The 21,085-nt window shown below is 37.8% G+C and overlaps 1 protein-coding gene across 4 annotated transcripts in view; it reads right to left on the minus strand.

Annotated features, from left to right (window-relative positions):
- Positions 1-21,085, minus strand: part of PHTF1 (putative homeodomain transcription factor 1) — a 50,105-nt gene that overhangs the window by 21,313 nt on the left and 7,707 nt on the right. The window contains exons 3-11 of one of the 4 annotated variants that reach the window (XM_044672368.1): positions 19,416-19,485; positions 13,354-13,512; positions 11,125-11,281; positions 9,063-9,200; positions 6,384-6,543; positions 5,803-5,805; positions 5,015-5,191; positions 4,691-4,783; positions 1,563-1,778 (exon numbers count right to left, since the gene is read on the minus strand). In XM_044672368.1, coding sequence (XP_044528303.1) covers positions 1,563-1,778; positions 4,691-4,783; positions 5,015-5,191; positions 5,803-5,805; positions 6,384-6,543; positions 9,063-9,200; positions 11,125-11,281; positions 13,354-13,512; positions 19,416-19,485 — 1,173 coding nt within the window. The remainder of the gene's footprint in view (positions 1-1,562; positions 1,779-4,690; positions 4,784-5,014; positions 5,192-5,802; positions 5,806-6,383; positions 6,544-9,062; positions 9,201-11,124; positions 11,282-13,353; positions 13,513-19,415; positions 19,486-21,085) is intronic. The other 3 variants (XM_044672370.1, XM_044672369.1, XM_044672367.1) reach the window with 3 other exon arrangements.

The raw sequence follows: 21,085 nt of genomic DNA on the forward strand, positions 1-21,085 counted from the left end.
CTCTCTCTCTCTCTCTCTCTCTCTCTCTCTCTCTCTCTCTCTCTCTCTCTCTCTCTCTCTCTCTCTCTCTCTCACTCTCCCATATCCAAATTAGAACAAAAAAAGAAGATTCTATGTTAAACCACCAAGTCCTATTAACCAGAGCTTGCTTTTTTTAAAAAAAGTACATAATAAATTCAACATGTTACTTTCAAAGTCATCCTTTAGCTTTTGAAACCATTTCTATCTCTCACTTTAATCACTATTTCCACCCCCTCACTTTATGGCTCCTTATAATGCATAGTCTGTATAAACAACTGTTTATAGACCATTTCTCTACCATTATCCCTCAGTTACCTTTATTCTTTTAAGGCTCCTGCAGCCCTGTGGTCCCCATCCTGTGGACAGTCATCATCTGACTTCCAAGATATTCTCCCAAGTTTGGACTTCTCTATTTGACAATTAAGACTCTACAACCTGACCTGGCTGTCCCTCTCTTTCTAGGCTTTTCTCACATTGTTCATCCCCAGTTAAATGACCATTTTCCATCTCTCAGATATACACTGTGTTCTCAAGACTCTGTTCCAACTGTGGCCTGTATCAGGAATGCCCTCCTTGCCCTTCTTAATGTGTTCAATGCCTGTTCATCCCTTAAAGGTCACATTCTCCAGGAAGACTTCTCTGACCTCTTCAGGTAGTAAAAACGTCCCCATAGAGCTATTTGTTTTATAACTTTCCAGGGCATATTAACGTGATAGTACAATTACCTCCAATGATGTTTTATTCCCCTCTACACTCCCCCCGCCCAACTTGAAGAGGCTATATAAATGTCATCATCTCTTTTTCCTGGAACCTTCCACGAGATTCTGACATAGCAGTCATTTAATAAATATCTGTCGTATGATACCATTGTAAAAGAAATGGATAGGGGCAGCTGGGTAGCTCAGTGGAGTGAGAGTCAGGCCTAGAGACAGGAGGTCCTAGGTTCAAACCCGGCCTCAGCCACTTCCCAGCTGTGTGACCCTGGGCAAGTCACTTGACCCCCATTGCCCACCCTTACCAATCATCCACCTATGAGACAATACACCAAAGTACAAGGGTTTAAAAAAAAAAAAAAAAAAAAGAAATGGATAGGCAGGAGGAAAAATCACTGACATAGCTTCTAAAAAATGATAATTTGTGCCCAGTTCCCTTGTTGAGCTTTTCTTGGGGATCCTTTAGAAACCTTCTGATGACTTTTGGTGAACCTAATTTGGGTCTGAGCCTGAGATTATGTTCTCTTTTGTTTTTCTTCCCTTGAAAAGTGGAATCTCTCCAAAATTAACAAATCTGTGGCATCTTGGACCAAATGACCCCCTAAAGTCATCAATTTTCACATTAAAGCACCTTAGTTTTCTCTGTGAATTCATAAATATGGCAATGCATATAAATATCTAAAACAGAATAAACTTTCAAACGACTTGAAGTTGAAAAAGTAATAAACCAACAGTCATACTAGAGAACATCAAAAGAAAAACAAAGAGAAAATGTGTCTGATCTGCCTGCTCCCTTCCTGAAAGAAGGATAAAGATTTCCCCACATACCTGTTGGAAAACATCCTCTTTTGGATCCCGTTTGGCACCTGGGGGCAGGGCCTTCACGTTCCCCTCTTCGCTGTCACTCGTGGCTGATGAGCGGCACTCAGGCCCATGCAAAAGGTCATCCCACAACATGTCCTCTGTTTCTGAATCATGGCGGGTGCTTTCCGAGTCCCGCCGACTACAGCTTCTAGAGCCACCACTGATACCAGATCGAGACTCCTTTACATCAAAGAAGAAAGGCAAACAGCAGAAACATGAGACAATGATTCAGTGAAATACAATTATACATTTAAGGCCTAATTGGAATGATATCTATGACAGAGTTCATCAGGTTTTTAAAAATGTGGCCAAATTTTCCCCTATTTACTCTACTCTGAGGTCTCACATGCCAGCAATACATTTTCACATTTAGTATTTCAACCACATAGCAGACAGGAGGTTCTCTGAACTCTTGCCCAACCTTAACCCAAACTTCTCCCCTCTATAAACAGCAGCAGGTTGCCAGGATCTAGAAAACCAGATTCAGGGACTACCAGGGTATGACGTAGCTCTAAAATGCACCTCCAGAGCATCTAGCTAAGTCAGGGAGCAGCAGCAATAAAAGAAGTTCCAAGGGCATATGATTCCTTTAAGGGCCCCAGCACAGAAGGCAACAGATTTTTAAAGATATCCTCTACTGGCCACATTCTTGTGACACTGTGTTCCCCCCCCCCCCTTCCTTTATTATATAAATTCTCTTCTTTCTTGGTTTTCATGATACATTTCTCTCCAGGCCTCCTTCTACCTATCTCAGAGATTCTTTTTCAGTTTCTTTTTCTAGGTCCCACCCTTTAAGCATGGATATTTTTCCTAAGGCAAAAAGGGCCTGGGCTCTCTTCTCTTTCCTACCCTATGTCCTGGTCATGAGTTTCCATAGATTCAATTATCTCTCTTCAGGGGATCCCAAATGTACCTAAAAATCCCTCTTTTCTGCCCTAAACTCCAGAATTATCACCAACTGCTGGCAGGAATCTCCACCTGGATGTCTCATTCCTATTTCAAACCCAAAATATCCAAAACAAAGCTCATCTTCCTCCCAACTTATCCCTCTTTGAACCATCCCTCTAACTATCTTTCCAGGCACCATCTGACTCTTTTGTCTCCTTCAATCCCCATATCTAGTCAGTCAATAAGTCTTGTCAATACTGTCTTCAAAATATCTCTCAAATCTCTCCAGTCAGAAGAATGGCACACTCATTTAGGTCTTCCTTACCTCTCACGTGGATCATTACAATAAACTAATTAGATTCTCTCCTTCCAAGTTTCCCCTAGTCTCCAATCCACCTTCCACACATCTGACAAAATATCCTTCTTAAAGCACAGGCCCTTAAAAGTACTATGTTCCATCTCCCTAAGAATCTTCAATGTTTCCCTACTCTCTCTTACCTCATTCCTGGACTAATGGAATAGCCTTCTAATTGGTCTTCCTGCCTCAAACTCCTTAAAGTCCTTCAAAATCTGGTACCAATTCACCTCTGTTCTAGCCAAAATGACCAATCTGGCATTTCTTCCCTGGCTTTTATGACCTTTGCACAGGTGGTAATGCCCTTCCTCCTCACCTGCAGGAAGCCTTTCCTGATACCCTTAATCCTCCCTTAGTTATTAATTAGTGGTCAGTGCTTCCTCCTTCCTGAAATTCTAAGGTATTTAGATGTGCATGTTGGGGGGGTATGCATATTGAGTATATACATATTTCCCAGTACAATTTAAGCTTCTAAAAAGCAGTGATGAATTTTAGTTTTCTTGTGATGTCTGTAGTACCCTACTAGTAGCAAAGTCCATTACACTGGATTTTTCCACAATGTTTTACTTTCTGTGTACAATGTTCTTCTGGTTCTGCTCATTTTACTCTGCATCAGTTTAGAGGTTCTCCCAGGTTATACAGAAAGCCTCCAGATCATCAATCCTTACAGCACAATAGTATTCCATTACCATCATGTATCAATTGTTCAGCCATTTCCCAATTGAGGGACACCCCCTCATTTTCCAATTTTTTACCACCACAAAGAGAAGGGCTATGAATATTTTTGTACACGTATTTTTCCCTATTATCTCTTTGTTGGTATGACTGGATAAAAGGGCAGGCAATCTTTTAAAGCCCTTTGGGTATAATTCCAAATGCCTTCAAGAATGGCTGGATCAATTCACAGCTCCACCAGCAATACATTAGTGTCCCGATTTTGCCACATCTCCTCCAACATTTATTATTTTCCTTTACAATTATATTGGCCAATCTGCTCTGTGTAAGGTAGTACCTCAGTGCGTTTTGATTTGCATTTCTCTAATTATGAGAGATTTAGAATACTTTTTCATGTACTTATTGATAGTTTTGATTTCTTTATCTGAAAACTGCCTATTCATGTCCCTTGACCATTTATCAATTAAGAAATGGCTTGATTTTTTTGTAATTGACTTAGCTCCTTATAAATATGAGACATGAGACCTTTGTCAGAAGTTTTTGTTATAAAATTTTTTCCCCAATTTGTTGCTTCCCTTCTAATTTTGGTTGCATTGGTTAAAAGGCAGACTCTTAAAAACCAATGTCTGTGCTCACATGAAAGTCCTTCTACAACTCCAGCTGCCTATGATATGACCCACCAGCAGTCCTCTCTCCAGCATCCTATCATGCTATCCTCAACACAAATGTCACATGCTACTGACCATCAACAAGTCGCAATGCTATGACAAATCTACAGGTGATAAAATGACATTGAATGCTATAATTTTAGATCTTTTGGAAAAAATACGCATGTACTTACCTGAAATAATTTCTTTTATGAGTAAAATAATCCTAGCAGATAATAAACTTGAGCCTATTATCAGACAGTAATTTGTTCCTACTTTCAGGACCACCTTTTATTCATTTTCATCATCATCATCTAAAATACTTTTCTAGGTCACAGTATCACAAAGTTATTAAAAGCACACTAAAGATCACCCTTAAGTGTTTAAATGGTGATTAGATATCTAAAAAGTGTTACTCAATTTAAATTATCAAACCCTTGGTATGACTGCTTTGGGGCAGCTAAAAAGTATGGATGGAATGTAAACTACATTTAATCCTTCTTTTTTATGTGTTATCAATTCTTTACCTGACTAAAAGCAACTGACTCAAGCTCTGATTCAGCCAGGCTATCTGAATCTCGGACCATTCGACACCATCTTGAAGTGGAATTTTTCTTTACCTGACCATAAAAAAAAAAAAAGTAAAAATAGTGGAAAGGCAGGTTAAAAAATATAATATATAATAAAAATATAATATTCAAATTATAAGGAGTTAATTTTTGTTTCTATATTTAAAATTCAATTTTATTTCTAGCTCCAAATTCTCTCCCAACCCCCTTTCTACCCCTGTTTTCTTGTGAAAGCAAAAACAATCTCAAATTAGCCATGTAAGGAGTGATAACTAAAATTACTTGAGAGGTTGCATGTTTTGAAGAAATCGATGATTTTTCATTCTTGATTTCATAGCCATTGTCACTTGAGGCCCCTTCCACACTTCTCCGTAACAGGATCATCTGTGTCTGTTCTTCACAGTCATCTTCACTTGACAGTTCATCTGAAATTCCGTTTCCTAAACGTCTATAACCTTCCTGAAAAGGGAACAAGAATACCCTCAATGAAGAGAGCACATGCTACTCTTCTCTAAGCTGTACACCAAGGTGAAAATAAAATACAACAAACACAAAAATGAGATATTTCTTAGAACTACTCTTTTATACAAGTAGAGAACTACCTTAGTTAACAAGTACACTGAAGAAACAAATATACCAGAGCTGATTCAATTACTACTAATGTCTTAAGAAATGCAAAATTATTTCCTTTAAGACTATAAATTAACTACCTAGCTAGTTTGAGCCATAGGGCAAGACTACCTACCTAGGTAGCACTATCCACATTCTTAGAATATCTTCTTTCTAGGTGACTCAAAATATTCATTCTTGGGGCATGATTCATCAGCTCATGTATAATTTTTTTATAACTCTTACCTATCATCTTAGAATCAATACTAATTATTGGTTCTAAGGCAGAAGAGCAATAAGGGCTAGACAATAGTGGTTAAGTGACTTACCCAGAGTCACTTAGCTAGGAAGTGAGACCATATTTGAACCCAGGAACTATAAATATTAAAAATAATAAAGGCTGCTATAATAATAATTATTAGTATTTTAATTAAAGCCATGCTGATAGATAATTAGACCACGCGCTTGTAAGCATTCAAAACTGCCGCCTTCGCCATTACTGTCTCCTGTTTCCTGTCTCGAGTCTGCTGGCCAAGAGAGAGCTCCCTCCTAACCCAGGAGATTATAAACTCTTCCCTGCATCAAGAGGTAGGCCTCCCCATACCCAAAAACCCGGAAACGGAAACCAGTTGGACCACGTTGGATCACGGGAAATGTAGTTTGATACATTTTCCCAAATTTCACTTTTACAGAACTCCCATCTCTAGGTCTGACTTTCTATTCAATGAGCCACCTAGCTGTCCCCATAAATAATTTTCCGTCAAAAATACAGAAATTTCCTCTACCTATTTATTTTGGTTAGATCAATGTACTCAAGAACACCCTTTCATCCTGAGAGATCATAAACCTCCTACAATCTACATTAGACATTTTTCTTTTACATTTCTTCTGGCTATTAGGTTTAGCTTACTTGATAAAAAGATGAAGTACAAAACTATTAATAATCTTATTTATTGTGCATTTCTAACACAGCGCTGGCTTGGAAACACAATGAACAGGAAAGGGAAGACTTCAAGCATGCATTTTCATATTTAAATCTTACCTGACTCTTTTCTCCATCTGAAAGTTTTGCTTTCTCTCTTGCTTGCCACATCCTCATCTCTGATCGGGGATGTTTTTTCTTTGGGTTGAGACTCAAAATAGTCGGATTATTGTCAGTTTCAATTCCTTTGTCAGTTAATAATTTTACTCTTTTTGTCCGACTGAAGAAAACAGGAAAGAAAGAACCATAAACTACATGGTTTCTAAAAGGTAGTTATCTTCTAAAGTCACTATTCTTTATTAGGCTGTATATCAAGTCATGTTTTCAATTATACAGACTTTTTTTTTAAAGTGACTCAATGTAGCTCCTAACTTGCTAAGGATAGGAAGGCAACATTCAGCCAAATCAAGAGAGGAAGGTTTGAAATTTCCAATCAACTTCATATGCCATACTAATCTCTGCTTCCTAGAATGCCTTCTTTTCCCCTCTGCCCCAATGCCTATCTAAATATTATATATTCTTCAAAGCTCAACTCAGCTCTTACCTCCTCTATGAAGTCTTCTCTTGTACTATAGTCCACATCAATTTCTCCTCTGTCAATTCCTATGGCCTTTATTCAGTACCACACAATATTCTGCCTTAGATTTTCCTTCTCTGATTGTGTAATGGGCATTAATTCCCCTGACCCAACTATAATGAAAATCCTCAATAAAAGGGACCATGAAATCTTTCCTTGTAGCCATTTCCCAATAGTATCAAGCACAGTGGCAAGCACTCAAGTACTGAAAGATTCAACAATTTCAGTTCAATACATATTTATTAAGTATGACTATGTGCAAGGCACTAAAGATACAAAAATGAAAAATGTTACAGAGGCAAAAAAAATACAAAAATGAAAAATAACACAGTCCCTGTTTTTGAGAAGTCTAATCCTCTAATGAGGGGAGGGAGGGGGACAGAGAATATAACACATTTGCAAATAAAAATGAACAAAGCAGAGTATGATAATAACATCGACAAAAAGGCTAGCAAAGTTCTAGGAGAAATGTGAGCAAAGAAAGATCACTTTTAGCTGGAAGGAGGGAAGGTAGAATGTGGCAAGGGGAGCAAAAAGGAGAAAAATGTTACAGAGCAAAGGGCTATCTGAGAGAAATTTCACCAGCTGGAAATGAGGGGGAGAATCTGTTCCAAACATGGAAAATGCCCTGAATAGAGGCAGAGATGAATGCACCAAATTACAAGAGAAAAGCAAGGAAATAGGACATGGGTTCGAATCCTGGTTCTGCCACTTTCTACCTATGTGACCTTGAGCAAGTCAAGGCTCTATGGGCCTCATGAGAAAAATAAAGGGGTTAAACTAGATGATCTTTAAGGTCTCATTCAGCTCTACATCTGTGATCCTATGATCTTAAGAATGGAATACTGAGAGTAATCCAAGTTGGCTGAAACAATCTATGAAGGGAAATAATGCAAACTAAAGCTGAATGGGCAGGCTGGCACCAGTGTGTTGAGGGCCTGAATGCCAGGGTCAGATGATTACTCTACAGGCATCTAGCAATCAAAGAGTTTTAAATAAAGGAAGCTATCACAATAGTACATTAAGAAGATTAGTGGGAAATTAAAGAAGATAGACTAGAGAAAGATAGAATAGAAATGATTGGTTAGGAGGCTATGACAGTAGTTTAGGAGATGACAGACAAAGATCTAAATTAAGGTAGAGTGGAAAAGAAGGGCCAGATGTGTGAGAGTCCAGGTGACTAAGAGATGATAGAGACATTAACAGAACTAGAGAAGTTAAGGGAAAGAGAAGATTTCTATGTTAAGATATGCTGAGTTTAAGGGCTTGGAAAACCATTTAGGTAGAATTATCCAGCAGATAGGAGTTATAAAAAGATGATAAAATGTAGATATGAATTGTTGAATCATCTGCATGGAAATGCTGAAGCTATGGGGAGAAGATGAGTTTACCAAGAGAGAATGTGTAGGCAGAGAGGAAAAAAATGAATCTAGAACAGAACTTTGAGAGGAGGGTAATGGAACAGCAGAGGGTAGAAAGAATAGTCACAGTTTCCCATCAACTGATAAAAATGAATATACCTTATAAGTATAGAGAAAATAAGAGAAACAACTGTATTTTTATTATTAAGTCATCAAGACAGTAAGAAATTTTGAAATCACAGACCCAAAGCAAAATTGCCCCTATGTCCCATTCCTGTCTCCACTAACTGTCACAGTGGAAAACATCTAGTTCCTATTTATCTCCTCCAAAAGTGTTATCTGAAATAAATTAAGGCAGTGACACTCCCAAGGGTATTTGGATTAGATAGGAGATTTCTAAAAATTAAAAGCCTTTAAAACTCAAAGGAATGAATTTAGGTACCAAGACAGGCAGAGGAAAAAACACTTAAAGGGCAAAGAGACCTTTAGAGAATACTTAAAATTATAGCACAATGTCTACTGAGAGCATTAGACTTGGGGTCAGAAGACCTGGCTTTGAGCCCTAACAAGATGAGAAAGTTGCTTCACTTCTTAGAGAGTCTCAGTATCATCTATAAAATGAGGATTATACCTTAGTTATTGTAAGGATCAAATGTGAATGTAAATAAAGTGCTCTATAAATGTAAAACAGCATATAAAAGTAAACTATAATTTAAAAACTAGCTCTGATGGTGTAGCTATTACATGTAAGTATGAATGTAAATATGAAATCAAACAAAATTCCAATGTAAGACTTCCCACCTGTTGCAAAAGAGAGTCCCCCAAAAACCACCATTTAGGGATGCAGATTCCGAAGATTCTACTCCTCTGACTTTATCAGAGCAGTTATAACTTCCACATTCTCTGCTCCCATCACCATTTACAGTTTTGCGTAATTTTCTACAAAAGAACATTTTAACAACTTCAGATTATTCAAACCCTTCTCTGTTCTGCCATATTGAACATCCAAATACTCAAGATTATGCTAAGAAACAGAACTATACATAGTTAAATCTGCATACTTTTGCAACAAACCACCATCTTCTTGACATCATGTAGTCAAACCTACATAGTGGAGGAAGATGACATACCAACAACACATGAAATTTAGACAATGTGTTGAGGAAACTATTGGCAGTATATAAAGTTCCAAATCCAAAGTCCCATGGAGGTGGGTGGCCTAAGATATCATTTACTTAATCACGAAAAAAGGCAATATTACTATGAAGAAATATCTTTTGTAGCAACTGCAGACCAAAGTCATCTTCACATACGTAAAAGAGTCTTCAAGCACTTCCATAGATAGCCCCAGCATCAAAAGCAGTTAGCTTCAAGTAGAGAAGATGACCAAAAAAAACAACCTAGACCCAGTGACGGCTTAGGCAAAAGGAATCTGTCCCAGCAATAACAGCCTGGAGCTAATATACAGACATAGTGATGGGCATAGATGTCTTTTTGCTGGCATCCTATCCAGATGGATGGAATGTGCAGCAAATACTAACGACAAGCACATTTCATTTTCATAGAAAGCTTATCGAGTTGTTTGGCTGTGATGAAATGGCATTCTCCTTTTATTGACATAAAAATAACACTGACAAATAGCATTCAAAGATAGGAATACATTGATACTCATTACAACCACAAACAACTTATTATAAAATTATATGTATGGAATAGAATTACGTGCATTAAAAGGAAAAATGAGATAAACATTTAGCTACCTAAGGAACATGCCTTTTGCTAAAACTAGAGATATATCATCCAATCTATAAAACTATCACTTGAATTTGTTAAGACATAATCGAGTTAAATTAACTTCTGTTAAAGCTTAAGTAGTCTTATAAACTACATTTTAAGGGAAAGAAGGGAAAGTGGTAGATTTAAAGCATAGTAAATGCTACAATAACATGATAAACTTTTTCCTATATTGAATTTTCAACCACTTTTTTTTTTTAAATAAAAACCCTTACCTTCCATCTTGGAATCAATACTATGTATTGGTTCCAAGGCAGAAGAGTGGTAAGGGCTACTAGACAATGGGGGTTAGGTGACTTGCCCAGAGTCACAAAGCTGGTAAGTGTCTGAGGCCAGATTGAACCTAGGACCTCCTGTCTCTAGGCCTAGCTCCCAATCCACTGAGCCACCCAGCTGCCCCCTTCACCCACTTTAGATTGAAAAGTTGGAATTGAGAAAAAGATTGTGGGCACACACCATTATAAAAGGATTAGTAAAGTTGAATTTGCATTAAAACTCACAAATTCAGGGATGACCAATGATATGTATCACCAAGGATCAACCTAAGCTCTGAGACCATTACCATGTTTATCAGTGAATACTAAATGTTTTTGGCCAGAGCAACTCTTTCTTTTCTTTTCTTTTCTTTTTTTTTAAACTCTTACCTTCTGTCTGAGAATTGATAGAGTATTGGTTCCAAGGCAGAAGAGCAGTAAGGGCTAGGCAACTAGGATTAAATGATTTTCCCAGGGTCAGACAGCTAGGAAGTGTCTAAGGCCAGATTTGAACCCAGGAATTCTCATCCCTAGGCCTGGCTCTCAATCTACTGAGCCACTTAGCTGCCCCCTACATTTAATTTTTAAAAGAATCACTTAGAGTGAAAGAATCCTAACCAATCAAAGTTCATATGCAAATTGGCAAACAAGGATAACTTTTATAACTATTCATTATAAAAATTATAGAAAACAAAGTTAGAAGGGTACACATACGCAAAGATGCACAGACTTTCAGCAATGACTTTTAAAACTTGTATATAAGATATCTCTTTCCAGAAAAAACTATATTTATAAGTTGTCATTTCTCATTTTACCTCCTCCTCCGGTTTCCATTTGTTCCTGAAGGTTTAGCCATCTGGGTGGAGACTATTTGACAGTGGACAGTTCCCATCAATAGCATAAGGCACACTGGACCAATCACTTCACTTATATTCACAATAGGCATTATGAAATACAACACAAATGACAGAACTGAAAAGGAGAATTTTCAGAATGTGAAAAGCTATGTTAAAGAGTACCTTTAATTGATCCCAATTCCTCATCTTACTTTTACAACATTCATCATTTTACTAAAGCGTCAAAGTACATAGGCATAACTAACTTCATAAAGAAACTTATTTACCTACAAAATGACATCAAAATTCTGTGGAGATCTATATTAACAAGGTCTAGGCATAATTACTATGGATTGTAGTTTTTGGCTTTATGCACAATTTTCTTTTGAAGAGGATAAGCCATGAAAATTATAATATCTATATGTAAATCGTTAGAATTAATTGAACTAGTTGGGATTTAAGAGTTTTGGAAAGTTGAGAGGCACATTTATTTATAAAAAAGTACAAAATTCAAGCTACTCACATGCCTTACCCTTTTTACTGAGAGGCATTACAGTGTGAAGTATCTAGTGCTGGACCCAGAGTTGAGAAAACCTGAGTTCAAAATTTGCCACAGACACTTACTAATTGTGTGATCCTGAGTGAGTCATTTCATCTTTATGGGCCTCAATTTCTTCATGTGTAAAATGAAGGGGTAGGATTCAATAATCATTTAGTTCTAAATCAATGATCCTATGACCTTTTCTAACATACCTTAATCATATCACAAGAGTCTACTACTAGAAATCCCACCAAATCATAAAACACAACTCATGTTTGAAAAATCTTATGGAATCCTCACTAGAAGATACCATCAAGATGAAAAGCATCATGTATAAGGGAGAGCCTCTGGGACAGCTAGGTGGCTCAGTGGATTGAGAGCCAGGCCTGAAGATAGGAGATCCTGGGTTTGAATCTGACTGTAGACACTTCTTAACTATGTGACCTTGGAAAAGTCACTTAACCCCCTTTGCCTAGCCCTTACTGACCTTCTTGCCTTGCAGTAAATATTTAGTATTGATTTTAAGTCAGAAGGTAAGGGTTTCACCAGATTTATGAAGTCTTGTTAAAAACTGACAGTGAGGTTGCTAGTTAAAAAGAAAGACTGACACTATGAAAATGTCTGCAAAGCTACACAGATAGTAGTAGTCAGACCATTAGGCCTATAGGATAAGACCAAGGCAGCTCAAGTAAAATAGTCTAAATTCAGTTTGAGTAGATTTAGACTATAAGACCTCTTCTTCCCTGAGGATCCTATTATTTATAAGGATAGAAACCAAAGTAACATACATTTTTAGATGCTCTATCTTGAACACAGCCATAGATAGAAAACATTTTGATAGTTTCTAGCACTTGTTTCTATCACGTGTCATGACTTTTATAATTCTAGTAATCAACCAATAAACATTAAATGGCTACTATGTGCTGGGCACTCTGCTAAAGGCAAGGAGGATACTTTGAGAATATTCTCAATTTCAGTGTATGTTCCTGGAGAGTACATGGTAAAGTGGATCATCGTAAAGTGCCATCCCGACGGTACATAAGTGACTGTCCGCAGCTTTGTTTCTGTCATTCCGACAACTCGCCCTGTACTCTGAGGCACCATCACAGGGGCTGGGGTACAGCGATCAGAAACTAGAGAACTCTTATCCTCAAGAACCTTATGGCTTAGCACAGGACTCTGCTCTATGCAAGTGAGTATGTGAGCAGGTAGAACATAAGTTCTGGGAGCAAGAGAGAGAAATGTGAGAGAGAAAGCCTCTAGGTGGAGACAGGAAGCAGGACGAGGTGGGGAAGAGAAGGTGGCAAAGGAGTGGCCCGAGGTAAAGGTGAGATTTAAAAGGTGAATCTGAGGCACTCATCTGGCATCTATTTTGTATGTGTGTGCGTATGTGCTGCTTCACTCACAGAAGCCAAGTCTGCTGAGGACAAGGGCCGGCTCACTTCTGGGTCTGTTTGCCAGCTGTCCCCAAGGCAGGTATTTGGTGCTCACTGACTTGAGAAAAGAGCATGTCCCTGAGCCAGGGCAGAGAGGAGAAAGCAGAAATGAGCACATCCTGGTCACAGTCAGGGAAATGCAGGTCTTTTGTAGACAATATCAAAGGAGTGGAATGGCAAAATGTGAAGCAGCCAGAATGGGCGCCTACTCCTCGCAACACTTCTACTTACCTTGCATGAGGTAAAGCAGCAGCAGCCAAATAAAGATTCGAAAAGAGGTGACCTGAATCCACCATTTGCTGAACAATGGAAAACAAATGACCCGAACAATTCCCTTCCGAGTTAGTGATGTCCATGGTATTTCAGGTTTGGCTTTGGCAAATGTTGAGCCTTGGAACAAAGTGACACACATCTTGTCATTAGATACATTTCACAATTTATTATACACTCAAATTAATGTGGGCACTGTGGTGGGTACTTAGGAAAAAACGAGGATAATTAAGAACTTTATGCTCAGGATGTTTATGATAATGTGTTTCTAGAGACAAGATGCATCGTGTGTAATTGGAATCTGAACCCTAAAACTACAATTCCCAGCACCCCACTTTCCTTCTCATGATATGGGTTGAAGTACGGAAGATTTAAATTTTGTGTAACCCCACCTCTTGCTCTCTTCCTGTGATCAGTTTGGTAGAGTTGGCATGAGGTAAGAGCCAGGAGAGTTTTGCCCATGTGGTCTTAATTTTGTTAGATAATTAGTTTTTTTACTTCTATTTCCTTTTTATTTCTTCTACTTCAAGTGATAATTAATAAACTTCATAAAATATAATTCTTGGAGTGCTGGATATTAATTTAAATTATTTATGGTGACCAGAAGTCTAGAATTCAGGACCCTGACAAAGTGAGTAGATTACTTTGAAAAACCTGGCTTCTCTCCTGCCACAGCCTTCTCATACCCCCTTCCTCCCCCCTCAATGTGGGGAACTCCAGCTACTATTGCTGCTGCTGCTGCTGCCTGCCTCCCTCGTTAATTGCCTGGGTGTCCCTTACAAGCCCATAGCTGCCTCCCACTGCTGACTGCCCACCCAAGAGTTGTTTGGAAGCAAAAGGGTGAGATCTAAATCCCATTTTCTCCTCTTAAACTGAAAGCAGCTGGTTAGCCATTGTTTGCTGCAACCTGGTAAGCCAGGTGTGGTTTTATTTTTAGCAACAATTAGCCTCTAACCCTCCAGACTTCTTTCGCCTGGGGGAAGTTACCATCTTGGAGCCCCAAATCCCAGAGTGTTGAGAAAGTTAATCATTTGAGCTCAGTTTTTGTTGTTGTTGTTGTTATTATAAGGTATTATTGGGCTAAATAGAGAAAGTTTAGCCATATGTTACTCTTAGAAGTTTGCTCCCTCTTTAAGGCCTTTCCCAAACCCCCATGTGTCTAAAGTATCAGGGTCTAAGCACCCCTTAGCTAGTGCCCCCCCCCACTCCCACTTGCTGTTGCCGTTTCCCTTACATTGTTAATAGCTGAGTGCCTGCTGCTGCCCCCAGCACTGCTGATTCATTGTCTCCTATAAAGAGTACCTTCTACTGACACCAAGTGACTGTATCCTGTCACATATATTGTATTTGCTCATTGTTTGTGTTAAGATTTAATTTTTTTGTTAAATTTACATATTGATCTAATATATTCTGTTACACTATGTCACTTTATTGTGTTTTGGCTATTAGCTATATGTTCTTTAACACTGTTTTTATTTGCACAGTCCTACTATCTTTATTTGTACTGTCCTACCTGGACTGGAGATAAATTCACTGATTGTGAACTATATATTTTTGATTTGTTTTTAAATTTTATTATTGTTTTTCCTTGTATTGCAATAGGATATTTGAGTTTTCTTTTTTCTCTCATTTCTTGAACTTGAAGTACATATTACCAGTATTAATGGTTTTTTGATTTTGCACGAATATAAAGTTTATAATATCCATTAGCCCTAATATTAATACATACCCAGAAGCTTTAGACTATGGAAACCTGCCATTGATTGTTAAACATCATGGGACTTTGATTAATGATTGTGTCTGAATCCATTATACAGTGCCAAGAAGCACAAGGTCAAGGAGACCAACCAATCCCAGTGGGATTGATGAGAATCTTTGCCAAGACAGAGGACTTGTTTGGGGGTTTGAGGAAGCAGATGTTTGACAACATCAGACGCAGGATTTCCCTGTGCCAGGTTCAGACAAAGTACCTCAGTTTGCCTATAATTCTGGCTCTCCTATTCCTGAGAGTGAAGGTAAAATCAGACCAGGAATGATATTTCCCATTTATTGCAAAAATCTAATCCCTTTTCTGTCTTTCATACTGTGGTAATTTTCTGTAGTCCTAGCTGCTGATTGGGTAAGTGCACATTGCTGCAATGGTCCTACAAGCTTGTGGGACGTAAATCACTTTATTGAGCCCTGATTCTAGGACTTGCCATGGACTTATTCTTGCTTACTCAGAATTTTTATATACTATTTAATTTTGATTTTTTTTCTCTTTTCTTCAACTTGTTTTTTTTTTAATGTTTTTGACTTCCTTTTAATAATTAATCACATACCTCATAATTCAGCCATGTATCCCTGGGTGATCTGTGTGTTTGTCAACACCCTCCTTGGGGGGGAGGGGGGATTGTATAACTGTCATAAATTCTAGATTTGTAAATTTTTTCTGGTTTGAGAATAATTTTAGGATAAGAAACTTGCTACCTCCCCTAAGTGGACTGTTTGGAGAAGGCGCCATGGAGATGCCTGTAGAAACCACACACTGCACCAAAAGATACAGAATGAACTTTGGGATGTCGTGAAATTGAACTGTGAGGGGTTGAACACATTTATTTTGAATGTAAACTCTTATGCCAAAGGGCACTGCCCCCTAATTGGCTTTTTGTCAATGCACTTAGCAATCCTTAGTTTTGTTCTCTTTCTCTTTTATTTCCCCCTTATCCTCAAATTATTGTAATTTCCCCTTAGAAAGTGCAATATTGTATGCACCTCCAGCTAAACATCTTTAGATATATAAGTTAGTTATGTGTGCTGATTCAATGGGGAAACTAGGCATGTAAATCTGGAAGATTTCTACATGCTTGTTTCTCATGGGAATCACAGGGGGAATTGTGTAATCAGAATCTGAACCTTAAAACTACAATTCCCAGCACCCCACTTTCCTTCCATTGTTACATGCTGATGTAGGGAGAATTCAAATTTTGTGTAATCCCACCTCTTGCTCTCTTCCTGTGATTGGGTTTGGTGGAGGTGGCATGAGGTGAGAAAGTCAGGAGAGTTTTGCTCACATGGTCTTACTTTTGTTAGATAATTAGGTTTTTTTACTTCTATTTCCTTTTTATTCCATCTACTTCAAGTGATTATTAACAAACTTCATAAAATATAATTCTTGAAGTGTTGGATATTAATTTAAATCCTACAATAGAAAAGTATCTACAACATTCAAAGAATAAGGAATGATGGGAGCAGATATGTGGCTTAGTGGATACAGAGCCAGAACTGAACTCTGGAGAATCTGGACTCAAACCTGGCCTCAGGCATTTCCTAGCTGTGTGACTCTGGGCAAGTCACTTAACCCTCATTGCCTAACCCTTACTGCTCTCCTGCCTTGGAATCAATACAAAGTATTGATTCTAACAAAGAAGTTAAGGGTTTTAAACTAAATAAGGAAAGAGAATAATGGCATCATCATAATAAACATAGTTCTATATAGCTTTAGGGTTTATGAGGCCCTTATATTGCCCACAAGGCCACTGAAATAGGTACTATTATTTTCCTTTTATCCTTGGTGAAACGGCCTCAAAGGCTAAATGACTGCACAGGAGCAGCTAGGTGGCAGAATGGATAGAGTGCCAGGTGTGGAGTCAGAAGAACTTGGTTCAAATCTGGTCTCATACTTCCTAGCTGTATGACCTTGAGCAAGTCATTTAACCCATCTGCCTAACCTTTTTTGCCCTTCTGTCTTGGGAAAGTTACTAAGTCAAAGCTATTAAAAAAAAAGATTAAAATTTGAACCTGAGTTTACCCCAAATACAAATCTAGTGCTCTTTCCATTAAGACCATCACTACTAGTTTCCTGTTGGGAAAGGATGTGGGGGGGAGGTGGCAGGGAGGGGAAGAGGGGCTTGAGGTGGCACTGTTGAACAATGCAATAAACCTAATTTTTCATGTTTTAACTTGGTATTGAATAGGGAAGGGGCTTTACATGAGTGGGGCCATTTGAAGTGAGCACTAAAGGAGGCATAAGATTTCAATAGGTGGATATGAGTGATAATACTTTAGACAAAGGAAGGTAGGAGCCCAATACAGAGAAGGGAAAGTACAGATGCCTCTGAGGAATGACAATTTGCCTAATCTAGCTTGGAATACAGACTATACAGATGTTGAGTAGTAGGAGTTAAGGCCTGAGAGGTAAATTAAATCCAGATAGTAGATAGCCTTGAATGTCAGGGTAAAGAGAATCAATTTTATTTTACAGGCAATGGTTTGGTAAGAGTAGGCAAACTTGGAGAGTTTTTTTTTAATTTTTACTTCTTAAAAAACCTTTATCAAAATTGATACTAATTATTGATTCTAATGCAAAAGAGCTATAAGGGATAGGCAACTGGATTTAAGTGACTTCACCAAGGTTACATGGGTAGGAAATATCACAGGTCTGATTTGAACTCAGGTCCTCCCAATTCTAGGCTTGGTTTTCTATTCACTAAGCCACTTAGCTGCTCCCAAATTTTTATTTTTGAAAATAAAGGAAACATTAAAGTTATGCATCAGAAATATTCATCTAGTGATAGTGTGGGTCAGAGGTGCTCAACCTTTTTTGGGTTATGTATCCCTTTAGTAGTCTGGAGAAACCTATGGACTTCTCAGAATAAAGTTTTTAAATGTATAAAATAAAATGCATAAGATCATAAAGAAAACAAATTATACTAGTTCTCAAAAAATTTTTTAAGTCCCTTGCCTCTCCCCCTGCCCCTCCCACCCCCAGTTAAAAATCCCTAGTGTAGATTAGAAGAGGTGAAAAGAGATTGGAAACAGAAAAACTTGTAAGGAGGCTATTTTAACATAGGTAAGAAGTAATTTGAATCTAAACTAAGGCAATAGATGTGAAACGAAAAAGGAAAGAGTGAACATAAAATATACTGCAGAGACTGAATTGATAAGACTTAGAAATTGTGATTGGAAATGAATGACAAGGGAGAAGGAAAAAAAATCAAAGGTGACTAAGTTTATTGGTTGAGTAGGAAAGTGGTAGCACTATGAACAGAAATGGAGATATTTAAGGTTTAGGGGGCAAATATGGTAGGTCTGACTTTAGACAACTTGAGTTAAAGCTATTAAGTAGGACAGACCGGAGACAAGGTGAAACAGTAGCAAATGTAGGTAGCTTGAGGTGGACTAAAGAGTCGAGACATAGCTCTGTTGCTTATGTCTATGTGGTAATGTCTTTTGACTCACAAAGAAACTGAATTTAAATGAGGCATGTTGCACAAAGTCGTCAGCCTCACTTTCCCATAGTCACAGAAATCCAGGGGCAAGACAAAAGTAAAGATGACTGGCTATGGCCCGGGATGTAGTGGATGCTTGGCTTCTCCAATGTCTAACCAAGCTCTAAGCACCCCACAGGGCCTGCTTCCACCACCTTCATAGCCATTGGAACAAATTGTTGTCACTCACCCCTTCGAACACCTGGAGTAGACACCCCCTTTCTGCACTGATGGATCTGAGATCTATCGGTTACCCTCAACCTGGCCATCTACTGAGATGGTCTACAAGGGTATGACTGCTACACATGCTACAGTTTCTAGGAGCCACAATATCAATTACTAATAGGTTAGAGACCAAATCAGAAACACATAAAGTTGGTCCAAACGAAAAGTTTTATGAACTCTCTATTTCTAATCTTCTTTGTCCCATCTTTCTCCTCAACCATCTGGGCCCAACAGTTTCAAAGAGATCTGGCACACATTCTTTCAAAACATTTCAAAAACCTTTTTTCCCCAGAGTGGATTCAGCAGGACCCTCCAAAACACATAATTACAGCAAGGTAGGATTATGAAAAATAAAAACATCTAGGAAACTGGAAAATAATGAACGACTGTGAGGACTGTGACATGGTTCTGTAAGTAACAGAAGAGGAAAAGGGATCTTGTAATTAAAAAAAAAAGCTTATTAATGTATTCTATAAGGACAACACAATGACAAGAGTTTTTTTCTTCATAAAAGTGTAGGTTAAAAATAAGATTGATTTTTGAACCTACCTCGGATTAAGTCGACGTCAATCAAGTCGGGCTTTATGTGACCTGTCTTTTTTGGTTTGTTTTTGAAGCCCTAGGATTTTAAAGAAAAAGAACTTTTAAAACAGAAAGAACCATCTATGTTTGCATTTCTTTACACTATTTGGATCACAGAAAGAGCTTCACTCCTAAAATTCTTTCAAAGCAGCAGAGCTTTTTATTTTCCCAATGAGATTTTTTTGAAACTCTGTTTTCTCCAGCAGTTTAACTTAAGAAACTACCACCCAATAGTGATCTTACAAAATGAGTATTTAGATTCTCTCCCCTGAAAATTTTAGTATTTAAGAGATCTCTAAAGAATACTTTTTGCATCCCAGAATTTCTACCAAAAGTTTTTGTCATATTCATCCAGAATGGTAGCATTCCTACAATTAACTCTCTTAATACAGAGAAGAGAGGTGACCTGAAGTCATGGAAAGTAGCTAGCCTTAGAGGAAGGAAAACCTTGGTATAAAAAGTTCTACCTCTGACATATATAGGTGTGACCCCAGGCAAGTCAATTAACTTTATAGCAATATTCTGATTATAAATTATAGAGAAGATGTGGACCTGAATTGGTAGAGGAAACAAAATCACTGGTCTTATCCCTAATTCTAACACAGCAATAATAGCTTGGAAAGAAATTCCATGTTTTTCAAAAGCTCTGGTCCTCTTGGTGATTTTCTGATTCTACATATTTAAGTATACCATATTTATGTTACACAGGAAAAATAATCAGCAAATTCATGACATTCCATCTTTTCATCTCAAATTGTCATTTTTCCAGTTCCTCCTTGCTGAAAAGCAATATGTTAAAATGAATGTCTGAATCTGGATTTCACATCTGAGAATCATGCTGAGATAGCACTTTAATAAAACAGAAAGATTAAAATGTTCAGTCTTTGGAATTGAATTATAAGAAATTTGATTTAGGAATCTACAAACTGCATTTCCTTCCTGTGTACAGCAGTCAGTAATTATCTCTTATTCTACTTAATTAAAAAGATACATAGAAAAGTTGGCTGTAAAAACTTGAAATCCATTTTCTAAATTTCCTCAAACTGTAAGTCACAATTTGTAACAGTGGAAATATTATGGCCAAAATACAATAAAATTACAATTTGTTATGTTGTTCAGTTGTGTCCAATCCTTTGTGACTCCATTGGGGTTTTCTTGGAAAGTTACTGGAGTGGTCTGGCATTTCCTACTCTAGCTCATTTTACAGGTGAGGAAATGAAGCCAAAGAAGGCTAAATGACTTGCCCAGGGTCACAAAGCTAGTAAGTAGCTGGAGGCCAGATTTGAAGTAGGAGGATGAGTCTTTCTGACTCTAAGCAGGGCACTCTAATCACTGTACCAACCTAGCTACCCTAGCTGCCTTTATAATTGAGGTGGCACCAAATTTTAAAATCACATTTTTAAAAGGAACACTGTGAAGACTGCTAATTTCTTATGAACGAATGGCAATTGAAACTTACAGCAAAACATTAATGACAATTCAGTAATATACTAAAAATCAGGCACAAAATAAAAATACTAAAAGTAAAGATATAGTACAGTATCAGAAAATTGGCTATATGGTCATTTACCTCAATATTAATCTGCAAAGGATCCTCAAACTGCTTTTACCCTCTTAGCTTTCTGGTCAAGATAGTC

The sequence above is a fragment of the Gracilinanus agilis genome, chromosome 4, assembly GCF_016433145.1.
Source record: "Gracilinanus agilis isolate LMUSP501 chromosome 4, AgileGrace, whole genome shotgun sequence".
Classification (NCBI taxonomy): Eukaryota; Metazoa; Chordata; class Mammalia; order Didelphimorphia; family Didelphidae; genus Gracilinanus; species Gracilinanus agilis.